Source organism: Garra rufa, chromosome 11 (genome assembly GCF_049309525.1).
Source record: "Garra rufa chromosome 11, GarRuf1.0, whole genome shotgun sequence".
NCBI lineage: Eukaryota > Metazoa > Chordata > Actinopteri > Cypriniformes > Cyprinidae > Garra > Garra rufa.
The window spans coordinates 39,759,798-39,777,405 of NC_133371.1; the positions used below are offsets into that span (position 1 = coordinate 39,759,798).

Genomic DNA, 17,608 nt, shown 5'->3' on the forward strand with positions numbered 1-17,608 from the left:
GTTAAACACACACACACACACACACACACACACACACACACACACACACACACACACACACACACACACACCTGAACCCGCTCATTAAAACCAGAGAGAAGGACAGATGGAGAAAGAAGGGCGCTGAGAGGCGATAATGAGCTGTTGTGGGAGGAGTCAAGCATGTTTGGTTTGAGTTTGGGGTTTGTATCGAAGATTATGATGATGATGCTTTTGCATGAGGTCACAGTTTTGTGTTTCACTCATTTGGGGTCAGAGATTTTTCTGATGGACACTTTTATTCATCAGAGATTAATTAGAAGACATTTGTAATGTTACAAAATCTTTCTATTTCAAATAAATGCTGTTCTTTTGAACTTTATATTCATAGAAAATCAAGAAAATGTGTCAAAAAATATTTAGCATTATAAAATATTAAGCATATTCAGCATTGATAATAATAAGAAATTCAGCTTCAGCCATCAGAGGAATAAATTACATTTTAAAATGTAATAAAATAGTAAAGTAAAAAAGTCATTTTAAAATGTAATGATATTTCACAATATCAGTGTTGTTTTCGTCAACAATGACAATGACGAAATCATTTCGTTGACGCCACTTTTTTTCATGACGATAACGAGACGATGGCGAGATAAAAATGGCTCGTTGATGACTAAAACATGACGAGACGTGTGTGAGTTTTCGTTGATGAGATGAGAATAGACGAAAATGTTAGTGGGTGGTCCGTCAGACATTTAAAATGCATGACATTTCCGCTTATTGTGCATGCCAATTAAAACTTAAAAAGTATCTGACGCTATGGCAAGCCGTTTTAGCATTAAATACTCTTTGCTATACTAGTATGGGAAGCCGTTTTAGCATTCCATCCTTGTTTGTCTTTTATGTTCTAAAACATTCCTTCATTATTGTAATTATTGGTGAAAATAGTCGATCCGGAAGCTCACATTGTGTTGAACTATAGATCTGCTATTTTCAGAACTTATAAGTGACACTACCCAACAGCAAAATACTTACTGACCTACATTAATTTGTTAAAAGACTACTTTTTTCCCTTTTTTTGACTAAAACTAGACTAAAACCTTTTTGACTTTTCGTCGACTAAAACTAGACTAAAACCTTTTTGACTTTTCGTTGACTAAAATTGGACTAAAACTATCACATATAGAAGTGACTAAAATTTGACTAAAACTAAGAAGCATTTTAGTCCAAAAGACTAAGACTAAGACTAAATCTAAGATGGTTGTCAAAAACAACACTGCACAATATTTAATTTTTTAGCAAATAAATATAGCCTGGTAAGCAGAGAGAATTCAAAAACACACACAAAGAATATCTAAAACACAAAAAATATTAAGTTTTAAAAATATTATTATATATATTGAAATATACACTACCAATCAAAAGTTTTTGGACAGTAAGATTTTTAATGTTTTATTAAAGAACATCTTGAAATATTTTACTATTTAAAATAACCGTTTTCTATTTGATGAGATTTTTCTGATGAACACTTCTATTCATCAGAGATTAATTTGTAAAGACATTTATAATGTTACAAAATATTTCTATTTCAAATAAATGCTGTATTTTCATAGAAAATCAAGACAATGTGTCAAAAAAATATTTAGCTTTAGCCATCAGAGGAATAAATTACATTTTGAAATATAATAAAAAGAAAAAAGTCATTTTAAAATGTAATGATATTTCACAATATTTAATTTTTTAGCAAATAAACATAGCCTGGTAAGCATAAGATAATTCAAAAACATAAAAAATCTAACATTTGATGTGTTTATCTAATCGAATTAAATTCAGACTGCAAACATTTACAGCTCAGGTTAAAATATCATTTATTTCACATGGAATTGTATATTCAGCAGAAAAAAATAGTGCAGGAAACACTGACATGAATACTGTAGAATACAATTTCTACCTATAAGGACACATGGAGCAGAAAGCAGTATGTATTATAACATTGTGGCTTTTACTTTTCTCAGAAACATTTTCATTCCATTCTAAATGTAACATGAAGAGACACAGAGACCAGCCAAAACTCTCGAGGCGCTGATCTGCAAATTGCCCATACATTGTCACAATATTTAGAGTGGGAGTTTAGACTCTGTATAGCCGTTATCTTGTAAAGAAAACCGCAAAAAATAACAACATTTTTTTATGCTTGGCTGTTGGGAAAATTCCAAGGCACTGATGTTTTTTTATCTTTAATACGCAAGCATTTGAGAACATATCTATAATTACTGGGTGTTTTATAATTTAGATTAAGAGTTAAGCGCAGTGGCTGGTAAATTGGCAGGTAAAAGAAGTCAAACTGGACTTACAAGTCTTCACATAAAGCAACGGAAGATAAAGTGATAAACACTATAATTAAGTAGACTTAGAAATGTTTCCTTTGAAGTCAATGTGTCAATAGATAAGGGTTTTTCTTTTTTTTTTATCTATCTATCTATCTATCTATCTATCTATCTATCTATCTATCTATCTATCTATCTATCTATCTACATTCGCCTTGAGAAATTTCTTATTACACACTTCATTGAGTGTTTATGGGTACATGAATTATAATTGTAGCTGCTGTTGTTATTATGCAGAACACTTGCTTCTGCTTGGTGACTCGATGAGATTTTAGGTGATCATGATTGAATATTTAATTGTCAGTGTTTTGCTTGGATCTTTTACAGTGGCTAAATGACTGGAGGCACAATTTACACACACACACTTAGGGTGATTATGAACACGGATCTTTGGTTCACCTCATGCATGAAATTGGTTTATGTGATTCAGAATGTCACTTAGATGAGAGAGTTAAAGATCAGATGAGCACACACACTCTCCATACTCCATCTCTCTTCCACATGTGCGGTCGTGCAGTCAAGTGTGTGTTTCTGTGAAGAGTGAAAAGAACATAGATATTTTAGATTGCACTACTTTTTGAAGTATCAAATTAACATTTGACTTTTGATGGTGGGTCAGAATGCACTGCATATCGAGTCAGATATTTTAATAAGCTTTATGCAGACAGATTATTCTAAATTCATTTACAAACAGTTGAGGTCAAAAGTTTACATACACCTTGCAGAATCTGCAAAATGTTCATTATATGACCAAAATAACAGAAAATAATAGTTGAATTTATTAAAATGACCTCATTTAAAGGTTTACATATGCTAAATTCTTATTCTGAATGATCCACAGCTGTTTTTTTTTTTTTGTGATAATTGTTCATGAGTCCCTTGTTTGTCCTGAACAGTTAAACTGCCTGCTGTTCTTCAGAAAATTCATTCAGGTCCCACAAATTTGTTTTTTTTAGCATTTTTGTGTATTTGAACCCTTTCCAACAATGACTGTGTGATTTTGAAATTCGTCTTTTAACACTGAGAACAACTGAGGGACTCATATGCAACTATTACAGAAGGTTCAAACGCTCACTGATGCTTCAGAAGGAAACGCGATGCATTAAGAGCAGGGGGTGAAAACTTTTGGAATTTGAAGATCAGTAAATAATAATAAATATATAAATTGATATAAATTGAAAGTAAATATAATTGATTTTGTCTTCTGGCAAACATATACGTATCTTCTCTAGCTTATGGAGGGCAGTACTAAATGAAAAAATATATATATATATTTAGGCGAAATAAGTCTGTAATGTACACATCTTCATCCTGTTCAAAAGTTTTCACCCCCTGGCTCTTGAACCTTTGTACCTTCTGTAATAGTTGTATACAATTATCATACAGTCATTGTTGGAAAGGGTTCAAATACATAAAAATGATGAAAAACAAAAATATCATTTGGACCTGAAAGATTTTTCTGGAGAACAACAGGCAGTTTAACTGTTCAGGACAAACAAGGGACTCATAAACAGCTATCACTAAACAAAAAACACAGCTGTGAATAATTCAGGCAACAACACAGTATTAAGAATCTAGTGATTGTAAACTTTTGAACAGGGTCTTATTTTTATAAATCCAAGTATTATTTTCTCTTAGAAAATTTTTACTTTAACTGTATGTAAAGCAGTTTTTGTGAGTGTAGCTGTTATTGTAATAGCATATATATGTATGTGTGTGTGTGTAATAATGTTATAGTATTTTACCATGCTCTTTGAGAGTCACCTGACATGCACCTAACATGCTCCTTGTGAAACTTTAACCCAGATTATGTTTAATTTATATGAGATCCATGTGCTATTCTAGAGTAGATGTTGTGTGTGTGTGTGTGTGTGTGTGTGTGTGTGTGTGTGTGTGTGTGTGTGTGTGTGTGTGTGTGTGTGTGTGTCCTTGAGTCCCTATGAATTATGGCTGTCCTCATTATAAAACTGCGCTGAGTTTAGTAGGGCAGAAAATGCAGACTCGTGACTCACTGTACTGCGTCTTTATCAGAGAGATTCACAAACACAGGTTCCCATCGATGGTGTGTGGGCATTTAAATCCGTGTGTGTGTGTGTGTGTTTGAGAGAGGGAAACATATAGGCCAGAGAGCCAACACTGACTCAGGTGGAAAAGTAGAGCATTGTGGGTAGCACACACAGTGATGACATAAAGGTAGTCTCAGTGAGAATAAAGTATGGATGCAATGAAATACTGAAAGAGTGTGAGGATATCAGTCCACACTGCTGCAGTCGAGGTCACCTTGATACACAGAGAGACACTCAGAGAATACAGAGAGCCCTTTATTACACACAAACACACACACATAAAGTGGAAAAGTCACACTCACAATCTGTGGTTTGTTGACTGACATCACAGGTGAGATTTAATTGTGCCAAAAATGCATTGCACACCCTGGAATGCTTAATTCCAGAGATGTTTTTGTGTTTTGGATTACTTTAAGTTTGTATAATGTTAGTTTAACAACAATATAACTGACATTAACTTCAGGATAAACAGCGTTGATGCCTAAACTGATTGTAGTCTGGTGTATGGGTAAGTTAAGAGCCATTGAAATGAAAACCACTTTGTGGTCTTGTGATTTCGACTCTTGACCTGAAGACTATTTAAGGGGTTAAAGTGGACACACCATAGTGCTTAATCCTGTTTACAAGACAAGCAGGATGAGTGTGTGAGAGAGAGCTAAGAGATCTGTAATGCTCTCGAGTTGCTTTTCTAAAAAAGAGAGCAATAGCAATATAATAGAAGATAGCAATGTTTATGGAACTCCAATATATTTAATCTTTTATATTTAATAATATATACTATTAAAGTAATATAAAATAATAAGAACATATATTTTTCAATTTATATACATTTATTTATTTATGTTTTTTGTGTTAAAGCAATTCCTTTAATTAAACGAAAAAAAACAATAATATAATATTGAAATAATATAAAATTATAAGATAAAATATATTTTTCATTTTATCTTATAATTTTATATTATTTTAATATTATATTATTGGTTTTGCGTTTTTTGTGTTGAAGTAATTCCTTTAAATATAAATGCAAAACCAGCTTAAGGGCAGAGACAGAGGTAATGGAGAAATTAGAAACACCCTAAAGAAAAACAATCTTCATGAATTTTAATTCCATTCTAGCTTCATTTCGTTTCACTTTGTTGAAGTTGATGTGAGTGCAAACACTGAGATCTTTGTTGGCAAAATGTGTAAATTGTCTGCGTACGTGCCAGTGTAAATAATGCCCCACCTAAGCCAGTGCAGGACAGACACTAAACAGATGGAGAAAATAAATCAAACAGAACTGATGTGAGAGCCTGTTTTGGCTCTTTTTACTCCTGATGTCATGTAGTTGTGTGTAAATGTCAGACTGATAGCATTCTTCATGATTTTTCTTTGATGAACAAATGATTTCTGATTTGAAACGGCTTCAAATGCACGTGCTGGAGCTATGGCTTAGTTCGTAGTGCAATTGCTAGGGACACAGGGTTGAATCTGGCTTGCATGTACTAAGGTAAGCATTATTGCTGTTATTATTAATACTTAGAGTTATGGATTTGAGTAAAGCTCCAATAAAGTCCCTTGAGGTCAAAAGTTTACATACACCTTGTAGAATCTGCAAAATGTTAACTATTTTACCAAAATAAGAGGGATTATATAAAATGCATGTTATGTTTTATTTAGTACTGACCTGAATAAGATGTTTCACACAAAAAAATGTTTACATGTAGTCCATAATAGTTAAAAATAGTAGTTGAATTTAAAAAAAAAAATGACCCCGTTCAAAAGTTTACATACACTTGATTCTTAATATTTTTTGTTTAGTGATATTTGTTTATGAGTCCCTTGTTTGTCCTGAACAGTTTAACTGCCTGCTGTTCTTCAGAAAAATCCTTCAATCTTTCTTATTTGTGAATTTGAACCCTTTCCAACAATGACTGTATGATTTTGAGATCCATCTTTTTACACTGAGGACAACTGAGGGACTCATACGCAACTATTACAGAATGTTCAAACACTTTCTGATGCTTTAGAAGGAAACATGATGCATTAAGAGCCGGGGGTGAAAACTTTTGAATAGAATGAAGGTGTACATTTTTCTTATTTTGCCTAATATCATATTTTTTCATTTGGCACTGCCCTTCAGAAGCTACTTACATGTTTCCCAAAAGACAAAATAAGTTAAATTAATTTAACCTGATCTTCAAATTCAAAAAGTTTTCATTACATCACTTTAGGATCCCTATTATTTTGGTAAGATGATTAACATTTAGCAGATTCTGCAAAGTTATGACTTCAACTGTATATTCACTTGAATAGGTAAAAATAAATAAAAATCAGTATCTGCTAAACAGCAGTGCTGTTGTAGATTAAGGAAGTGATGTTTGTGAATTAAGGAAAGCTGGAAAGAGGCTTTAGGTCAGGACTAAAATGGATCACCTAAGTCTGTGTGTTAAGCTATGAGCATTTGAGAATGGCTTCTGGTCATGTTTGCATGTGCACTGAAGAGAAATTTAGTTTCGAAGCCATAAATGCAACTGTGTTGCAAAGTTAATTTGCTACTGAATGGATGTGAAGAGTCAGAATAAGGTCAGAGTGCTGTGGATATCTGACAGACGGCTGTGTTTAATCAAAAAATGTGCTCTGGTGAGGACGTTGGCTGTGACATTGAACATGAACAGCAGGAACTTTGAGTCAGTGCAGAACGAGAGGACTGTCTTCCTGGACTAAAAACTAAAGTTCACCATGTTCCCATTCATGGTAAGATAACATTTACAGTTACACTAGAAAAGTGTGCATATTTGATTGTGTCTATGATTTATGGAGCCCCTAATGGGACATGGTAAGCATAAAAAGCATAAAAAAAGTAACGGAACTAATGTAAGGGAAGAAGGAAAAACTATATTTCAGTGGGTTTGTAAGCAAATCCAAAGTTGATTATAGGAACATTGTGTACAGTTGAGGTCAAAAGTTTACATACACCTTGCAGAATCTAGAAAATGATCATTATTTTTCCAAAATAAGAGGGATCACACAAAATGCATGTTATTTTTTTTTAGTACTGACCTGAATAAGATATTTCACATAAAAGACATATTCATATAGTCCACAAGAGAAAATAATAGTTGAATTTATAAAAAAATGACCCTGTTCAAAAGTTTACATACACTTGATTCTTAAAAAATAACATGCATTTTGTATGATCCCTCTTATTTTCATCAAATAATTAACATTTTGCAGATTCTGCAAGGTGTATGTAAACATTTGACCTCAACTGTGATATATCATCTTAAATACTTTATATATTAAAAATGATTATTTTAATGAAGGGCGTTGTGATTTTATATAACCAGTGCTTGAGCATGCAAATATAAGCTGTGCTTGCCTATGCAAAACTCACTGCCACTATGTGGGTTTTGCCCTGCAGTTTAGGTGTGTGTGTGGTTTTAAGTGCATTTATACATGGTTTAGAACAAAAATGTATGTAATAATAGGTACATTTTGAAATCCGCAGAAATGTACTAGAATGTAATCACTTTTGACATCAGCAGGGTCAAAGGTCATTATCACCCACAGTGAATTTTGGCTTCAAGGGGTTAACAAGACTTTGATGTGATAAATTGTCATATTAAGGTGTGTGTGAGTTTGTGAATCTGTCATCTTTACGCAGGTTATACTGTAGGTCAACACTCTTGACTCTTGATCAGTTCTGTTATCTTATCTGATCATTTGTGCAGTGTGGGTTTGTACTGTGTTGGTGTTAATTGGAATTTATAATGATGTTGATAGTGGAAGTGTACATTATCGTTCAAAAGCTTGATGTCAGTATGTTTATAATTGATTTTTTTAACATATGTTCTACTACAAAGGCTGCACTTATATAACCAAACATATAACAACAGTAAAATTGTGAATTATTATTCCAATTTCAAAGATCAGTTCAATTTAAATATATTTGGGTCAAAGACGAAAAAAGGCCTAAAAAATAAAAAAAAAGTTTTCTGTTTAATTTAATTGCATATTTGTTTTAGATTTTCTGTGCAAAAAAATAAATATCATCAATTATTTCCTACTTTACAGAAGACACCCACTAAAATGTCATTCAGTGTAACAGTCTTGTCAGGCATATTTACAACAAAAATCAATTTATGAAATATTGAAAGATAAATTACTTTCACCCCAAATACTAATTAGTTGTAATTCTACATTTTTTTTACTCATTTAAAACACAATAAAATGTAATGCTGCTTTATTCTTTTTATATTTTAATATGTACAAGTCAGATTAAGCATGTTGTTTGAATTTTTACATAAATACTGTGTTACATTGAATTACAATGTAACATTATTTCAACCAAATTTTGACATTTTACTCTCCAAAAACTTATTTTACACCTTAAAAGTAGGCACTTTAATTACATTTAATGTGCTTTCTATAGACATAAAATCACTTTTGTAAATTTCTTTTGACGTGGACATCTTAATTCATTGACGCATTTACAAATATAATTTATACATAGATGGGAAACATGATTTTTTTAGCAGTCATTACTCCAACATTCAGTTTCACATGGTCTGTCAGAAATCATTCTCTTATATGGACTTTGTGTTGTGCTGCTAAATATTTTAAAACTTGTGGATACACTTTTTCAGAGTTTTTGGGTTGAAGGTCCAAATTGCAGTTTCAGTGCAGCTTCAAAGGGCTCTTTACGATCCCAGCTGAGGAATAAGGGTCTTGAGTAGTGAAACGATCAGTCATTTTCTAAAAAAAAAAGTATATACTTTGATATACTTTGCAACCACAAATGCTCGTCTTGCATAATTATGTTGTGTAGGTGACGTGTGATGTAGGCGTAAGTACCGACCCAGTGTTATCAGCTGTTTGGGATGTCATTCTGACGGCACCCATTCACTCTAAATGATCTGTTGGTGAGCAAGTGCAAAGAAAGTCAAATGACCTTTACAAAAAAGGTAAAACACAACAATGTTGGATGATTTTACACAGTACACAGATGAAGAACTGACAGTGTGAGACCTTTCCAAAGTTTCCTTTTCAAAGTCCTAGACGTGCATTGCAGAGTTAGTGCAAGATGAGCATTTGTGGTTAAAAAGTATATAAATTATTATTATTGTTAGAAAATGACCTATTGTTTCGCTAGACAAGACCCTTATTGCTAGGCTGGGATCGTGTCTAGCCCTTTGAAGCTGCATTGAAACTGCAATTTGCACCTTTAACCCGTTGATCCCCATTGAAGTCCACTATAAATCTGCACATGTGTTTCTATGGTGTTCAGCTCTATAAAAAAGAAGCTCTTTAAAAAATGCTAAGACCTTAAATTCTTAATTCTTAAATTCTGACAGTGTTAAGCACCCATGAATGCATATTTCGTGTTTGATCATTGATTCAGCATATGGCCCCTTCGGCGTCTGGAAGTTGTAGCTTTGCATTTGCACAAGGTGAGCTAGAATAACTCGGCATGTGTGCAAATGCTCACAGGATTAGGCCTGTTTGATTAGCCAACAGCTGTTTGCATCTGTGCACGCTCTCTGGCTAAACTTTAAACTGTGACTCAAATGGAGTCACATCCTGCTATTTATAATTACACCACTATGCGTCTTCCTCTCATCTTCCTGGGTCGCCGCACACACATTAAAGGAATAGCTCATCCAGAAATGCAAAAACAATTGCTGAAATGTACTCATAATCCTCAGGCCATCCGAAGATTGTTTTTCCATCAAAACAGATTTGGAGAAATTTAGAATTGCATCACTTGCTCACCAACAGATCCTCTGGAGTGAATGGGTGCCGTCAGAATGAGCGTCCAAACAGCTGATAAAAACATCACAATAATCCACAAATATTCCACACGACTCCAGTCCATCAAATAACATCTTGTGAAGTGAAAAGCTGCTTGTTTGGTAAAAAAAAAATTTTTTTCTTTCATTCTGACGGCACCCCATATTGAGAACATTGCATGAGACATAAACAGCTTTAAACTCTCAATCAGTTACATAAGTTGGAGAGACTCGGCACATTGCCTTGTTTTGTGGCCGGGGCATCCCAGAGACATTCTTGGCCCTTCGTTAATGGGCAACACAAAGCCGCATTGATCAGAAGGCCCGTGTGAATGAGACGGGCATTAGACACAGACACCCTCACGGGTCCTCCTCATCCTCATGGGTCCCGGTGCACAATGGGGTCTACTGTGGGTCCACTGCCCCCAGGAAGAGGCGGACACACTGTTCCACACACACATAGATGGCTGGTCATCCTCAGTAATCAAGTTTTGTCCCCTTGTGAAGTGAGCTGGACAGTCTGTTCTTGTCTCAGTGATGTCCTGCGTGTGAGAGTGTGAACGTCTGAAGGAGTGGATGAGACACTTAGACGTGTCATGTGGTTGTCATAGGGCGCAGACTTTCAAGAATTGAGCCAAGTCTTCACGTGGCTGCAAATGCATACGCAGTTAGTGGTTTTTCTTGGATGTGGAGTTCAATCTGATGTTCTCTGGACTGGGACGGACCTCTGAGGAGCAAAGCCAAGGGATGTTGTTTGGCGTGGACCTGGGTGATCCAGATATCTTCTGGCTGTTATAAAAAAAAGTATTGGGAGTTTATCCTAGAATTTCAGGATTTAGATTTTTGGAAAGTGGATGTGCATTTTGGCTGTGGCATTTGAAGTTGTCATCAGTTTATGTTAAGTTAGTTGCTTTGGTTTGACTGCATAAGCCATCATGACACTGGCAGCAAGACTTGATGACCTGGAGACAACTCTGGAGCACATGCTAATGGACGTGTTTGTAAGTCAAATTAAGTTCTTTTTCTCTTTCTTTCTTTCTCTACTACATTCGGTTTCGAAAAGGGATTTTTACAGCAATGCCACTCTTAAAAATAAAGGCTCCAAAGGGGTGTTTTTGCAGTGATGCCATGGAAGAATCAATTTTGGATCCCCAAAGAACCTTTAAATGAACAGTTATTAAAAGATACATTTTGATGAATTTAAAAGAACCTTTTCCACTATAAAGAAGCTTTCCTGCATTCGAAAGGTTCTATGGATGTTCAAGGTTCTTCATGGAACCATCGATTCCAATAAAGAACCTTTATTTTTAAGCATGAAGAGACATTTTGGGTTCATAAGGGGTAGTTTTTTAAAATTGAGATTTATAAATCTATAATTTTACCCATACAATGTATTTTTGCCTATTGCTACTTAAGACTGGTTTTGTGGTCCAGGGTTACATTTTAAGAATCTAGAAATTTTAAGAATATTTTCCACTAAAAAGGTCATTGCCTTTACAAAATAAAGATTCTTTATTGGCACTTGTCGTGCCATGTAAAAGTTAATATCCATGTTACCTTTATATTGCACAATAGTTTTTTTTTATTGTGGAAAGTGGTTATTTATGTTATTAAAAAGTACTTTATTTTGAGTATAGTTTAGATATTTCACCCGAAAAATAAAAAATAATATGTATATTATCATTTACTCATGCCGTTCTAAAGCTGTATGACTTTCTTTTCCTGTGTGACACAATAGAAGATATTTTGAGATACACACTGAAATTCAAAAGTTTGGGATCAGTAAGATTTGTTAATGTTTTTTAAATAAGTCTTTTATGCTCATCAGAGTTCCATGTATATGATCAAAAATATAGGATATTAAATACATATTATTGCAATTTAAAATAACAGTTTTTTTATTTTAATATACTTTAAAATAAAATGTATTTCTGTGCCGCAAAGCTGAATTTTCAGCATCATTACTCCAGTCTTCAGCGTCACATGATCCTTCAGAAATCGTTCAAATATGATGAATTATTATCAATGTTGGAAACTGTTGTGCTGCTTAATATTTTTTGGAACCTGTGATACTTTTTTCAGGATTCTTTGATGAAAATAAAGTAAAAAAAAAAAAAAAAAAAAACTGAATGAATTCAAAATAGAAATCTTTTCTAACAATGTAAGTCTATCACTTTTTATCATTTTAACGCTTGGTGAAAAAAATATTCATTTCTTTCAAAGAAAGAAGGAAAGAAACAAATTACAGACCCCAAACCTTGAACGGAAGTGTATATTGTTACAAAAGATTTATATTTTAAATAAATATTGTTATTTTTAATGTTTTACTTATTGAAGAATCCTGAAAAAAATATCACAGGTTCCAAATAAAAAATTCAGCTTTGCATCACAGAAATAAATTATATTTTAAAGTATATTAAAATAGAAAACCACGGTTTTAAATTGCAATAATATTTCACAATATTACTGTTTTTTTTCTCTCTTTTTTTGCATTTTTATGAAATAAACTCAAAAATATATTTTAAAAAAACTTACCGTTCAAAAACTTTTGACTGGTAGTGTGTATTTTTTGAAAGTGTTCTTTTGGACCCCATTGACTTTCTTCAAAATGTCTTTTTTGTATCACACGGAAGAAAGTAAGTCATACATAAGGGTTTGGGACGACATAGAGTGATTAAATGATGAGTTTTCGTTTTGAGTGAACTGTACCTTTAGGGCTCGAGTTGTTTTTATCCATCTGATCTTGGCTTTTGCTCAAACATGTGTTTCATCAGTGTCTTCAAGGTGGTGAAAATGATGATGCTGATGAAAAAGTTTATGCTGAAGTTTCACTGCTGTAAATAATTCAATCATCTCACCTCAGTGACACACCGCAGGCCTGACAGATGCTGGAGACTTTTGCAGCACAGTCTGGTAGTTTGTGTGTGTGCAGTTGTGTAATGAAAAACTGCTAGAACTTGAATGTAATGTTACTTTTCTAAAAGTGATTTTAAGTGGAAAAATCACATTGACTTACATTGAAGGACTTGAAGATTGACTATTTTCACTTGGTGGGCTCTTGTACCTCTTGTTTGAATACAATCAGCATGTCTTTCCTTATATTTCAGTTCAATGACTGTTTAATAGTGATAGTCTGGATTGTGTAGTCACTGAGAGCTGAAGAACATGTGATTCTGCCGTCTCTCATCAAGAGTCTGCAGTGCCTTCAGGAAGTCTAAGAACAAAGCTCCGATTATTTTTACCCAGCCGGTTCATAATCCCTTTATTTTAATCTCCTGACGCAAGATATTTCAACAATGCCTCTAATGTTATTTTTGGAAAAGATTAATTTAGTTCTACGAAAAAAAGTTTGAGTCTGTCACATTAAATGCTGGTTTTAGTGATGCACAATGTTCTGTTGTCTGATCTCTTAGGAACAAAGAATGCAGGTTATTTTGCCAGAGGCGTCTGCTGTCCCAAATCAAAAAACATTTTATATAAGGATGTGATGTAATTGTACTCTGAAGTAAATGAGAATTTGAGGTAGATGCTCTTGAGTTTGTATGTTGTGATATAAATTCGGTTTATAAGTTTAGTTTTTGATTATAATTATTTATTTTTTTAACGCTCTTATGCTCACCAAGGCTGCTTTTTTAATCAAAAACACAGCAAATTTAGAAATATAATTACAAATAATTACAAATAATTATTTCTATTTCAATATATTTCAAAATGTAATTTTGTTTGGTTTGAAAAAAGTTTATGTGATGAATAGAAATGTTATGTTAAAAATGTAAAAAAAAAAAAATATATATATATATATATATATATATATAAATCTTTTATAAATTATAAATGTCTTTACTATCATTTTTGACCAATTTAATATGTCCTTGTTGAATAAAAGGTATTAATTTTTTTTTTCAAATAAAAGAATCTCTCTGATCCCAAACGTTTGTACAGTAGTAAAAAATAAAATAAATAAATAATATATAATAATAATAATATAATATATAATTATGTGTGTGTATATATATATATATATATATGATATTTTATGATATAAACTATATTAGTTTTTGATTATGATTATTTTTAATTAATTTTAATTATTATAATTATTTTATAACTCACCAAGGCTGCTTTTTATTCAAAAATACAGCAAATTTGGAAATATTATTACAAATAATTTAAAATTGTATTTTGTATTGCTTAATATTTTTGTAAAAAGCATGTAAAAATTTATATTTTTGTAAAAAAACATTTTTTAGGTTTCTGTGATGAAAAGAAAGGTTAAAAAAAACATAATTTATATAAAATATAAGTCTTTTATAAATCATAAATGTCTTTACTATCATTTTTGACCAATTTAATATGTCCTTGTTGAATGGTATTATTTTTTCCAAATAAAAAAATCTCTCTGACCCCAAACGTTTGTACAGTATAAAAAATAAATAAATAATATAAATAATATATTAAATATTATGATATGTTATGATATAAACTCTGTTTTAAAAAGTTTAGTTTTTGGTTATAATGATTTCTTTTTTTAATGCTCTTATGCTCACCAAGGCTGCTTTTTTTTTTTTTTTTTACCAAAAATACAGCAAAAGTTGGAAATATTATTACAAATAATATAAAATAATCATTTTCTATTTTAATATATTTCAAAATGTCATTTTGTATGGCTTGATATTTTTGTGGAAACCAAACTATTTTTTTAAGTTTCTGTGATGAATAGAAAGGTTAAAAGAATATAATTTATATAAAATATAAATCTTTTATAAATTATAAATGTCTTTACTATCATTTTTGACCAATTTAATATGTCCTTGCCGAATAAAAGTATAAATTTTTTTCCAAATAAAAAAAATCTCTCTGACCCCAAACATTTGTACAATAGCAAAAATAAATAAATACATACATATGTGCATACATAAATAATTTGTTAATGTAATGTTATTGCAAGTAATTTCAAATAATTATTTTCTTTTTTAATATATTTCAAAATGTAATTTTGTACGGCTTAATATTTTTGTGGAAACCGTCTCAAAAATCTTTTTTTAGGTTTCTGTGATGAATAGAAAGTTCCAAATAACAGTGTTTATGCAAAATATAAATCTTTTGTAAATTTTAAATGTCTTTGCTATCAATTTTGAATAAAAGTATTATTTTTTCCAAATTAAAAAAATCTCTTGCCCCAAACATTTGTAGTAAAAATAAATTAATAATAAAATAAATAAAATAATAATAATAAATAAAGAATATATTAAATATTATATGTTATGATATAACCTGTTTAAAAGTTTAGTTTTTGGTTATAATGATTTTTTTTTAAAATGTTCTTATGCTCACCAAAAAATACAGAAAAAAATAGTTATTTTCTATTTTAATATATTTCAAAATTTAATTTTGTACATCATGATATTTTTGTAGAAATTTTTTTAGGTTTCTGTGATGAATAGAAAATTCAAAATAACAGCATTTATATAAAATATTAATATTTTATAAATTATGACCAATTTAATATGTCCTTGCTGAATAAAATTATTATTTTTACAGTAGTAAAAACAAATAAATCATATATTAAATATATGGAAAATTAATTGATATTATTTAATATTAAAGATTAATTTAATATTATACTTTTATTTAATAATAAAACGTAATTTATTATTACGAAATTTTATTCATTATTACATATTATTTCAATATTCCATTGCATAGTCTGTGTATTCTGTATATGTGTGTGTGTGTGTGTGTGTGTGTGTGTGTGTGTGTGTGTGTTGTGATGATTCAGTAGTTGTTATGGCAGAGGGCATAGGCAGTAGTCTGTCTCTGGTCACCATGGGAACAGTGGGGTGGTGTAAAGGGCAAAGCTGGCCGTGACTCCATTTTATTGCCCCTCTATCACACAAGACACACACACACACACACACACACTCACATACACAGTGTGTATGTGAATCTCCCAAGAGTAACAGCGGCCAACAAGAGGACAGGGTGAAACCAGCCACTAAAGAATGGTGATAAACTCCATTGTGCATGTTTGTTTGGCTTTGGCTTGTGTGTTTGGCAATGCTGTAGTGTTGCGCTGTATTCAGTGATTTCTATTGTAAAAGCCCCTCACACACGCTATTTTTCCAGTGGTTCAGCCTGAAGAAACTGCAGGTTCTTTCTTCATGTTTCCAGCTCACAAAGCAACAACAACCAGTATTCAAATGCTACACCAGGGACAAAACAGGCGGTTGTGGTTTATTTGGCATTTGAAGAATAGCTTTTTGGTAGATCCATGTGTGCCTTCGTCATGTGTTATGTAAGATGTCTTTCAGTTCATGTACCGGTGAAGGGGGCGACTCCCATGTATTGTCTCACATTGATTTTTATGCCAATTTGATATTTAAAGGGAACATATCATGGAAGAAAAGGATTTTCCAAGCTGCAAAACCTTTTTTTATTTATATCTTACAATATGATTATTTTTATCTCACAACTGCAAACTTTTTTTTCCCATAAATAAAAGTTTTTATGCTTTATCTCATAAATGCAAGTACATTTCTGTGATTGTGACTTTACATCTTGCACTATATCTCAAAATTACAACTATGTTTCTCAGCTACAACCTTAAATCTTGACTTCATATTTTACGATATGACTTTTTGTCTAATATTTCCGGTAACTGCAACTGATTATACAGTATCTTATAAATGCAAGTCTATTTCCCGTAACTGTATTTTTTTGTCAATGACTTTATTTCTTACAATTGCAACTTTAATTTTCATAGCTACATGATTAAAAATTTTGACTTAATATCTTACAGTATTTTTTTTCTTATATTTTTAACTTCATTTCTGTTAACTGCAACTCATTATATGTCATAAATGCAACTTTATTTACCATAATTGTATTTTTTCTCAATTGCTTTCTTTGCAACTTTCTTTGTGATTCCAACTTTATTTTTTATAACTACAACATTAAACCTGAAAATCTTGACTTTATATCTTACAGTATGACTTTTTATCTTATAAATGCAACTTTATTTCCTGTAGCCTACTTGTATTTTTTTACGATATGACTTTATTTCTTTTGCAACTTTATTTTTCATAACTACAACATTAAATCATACAATTTTGACTTTATATCTTACAATATGACTTTTTATCTCATATTTTCAACTGTATTTCCGTTAACAGCAACTGAAGATATCCTACCTCATAAATACTTGTATTTTGTCTCAATGACTTTATTTTTCATAACTACAACATTAATTCTTACAATTTTGACTTAATATCTTACAATATTTTTATCTCTTATTTTTAGCTTTATTTCAATCAACTGCAACTGATTATATCTCATATATATGCTATTTTGTTTCCTGTAATTTATAATAATATTTTTTCTTAATTACTTTTTCTTACAATTGCAG

General features: G+C 31.6%; 1 protein-coding gene across 3 annotated transcripts in view; it reads left to right on the plus strand.

Moving 5' to 3' along the window:
* frmd4a (FERM domain containing 4A) overlaps positions 1-17,608 on the plus strand; it is a 290,469-nt gene that overhangs the window by 151,874 nt on the left and 120,987 nt on the right. The window contains exon 1 of one of the 3 annotated variants that reach the window (XM_073850063.1): positions 11,052-11,204. The exons of the other annotated variants lie outside the window; for them this stretch is intronic. Coding sequence (XP_073706164.1) covers positions 11,139-11,204 — 66 coding nt within the window. The 5' untranslated portion in view covers positions 11,052-11,138. Of the gene's footprint in view, positions 1-11,051; positions 11,205-17,608 lie in introns of those variants that run through there. 3 annotated transcript variants of the gene reach the window in all.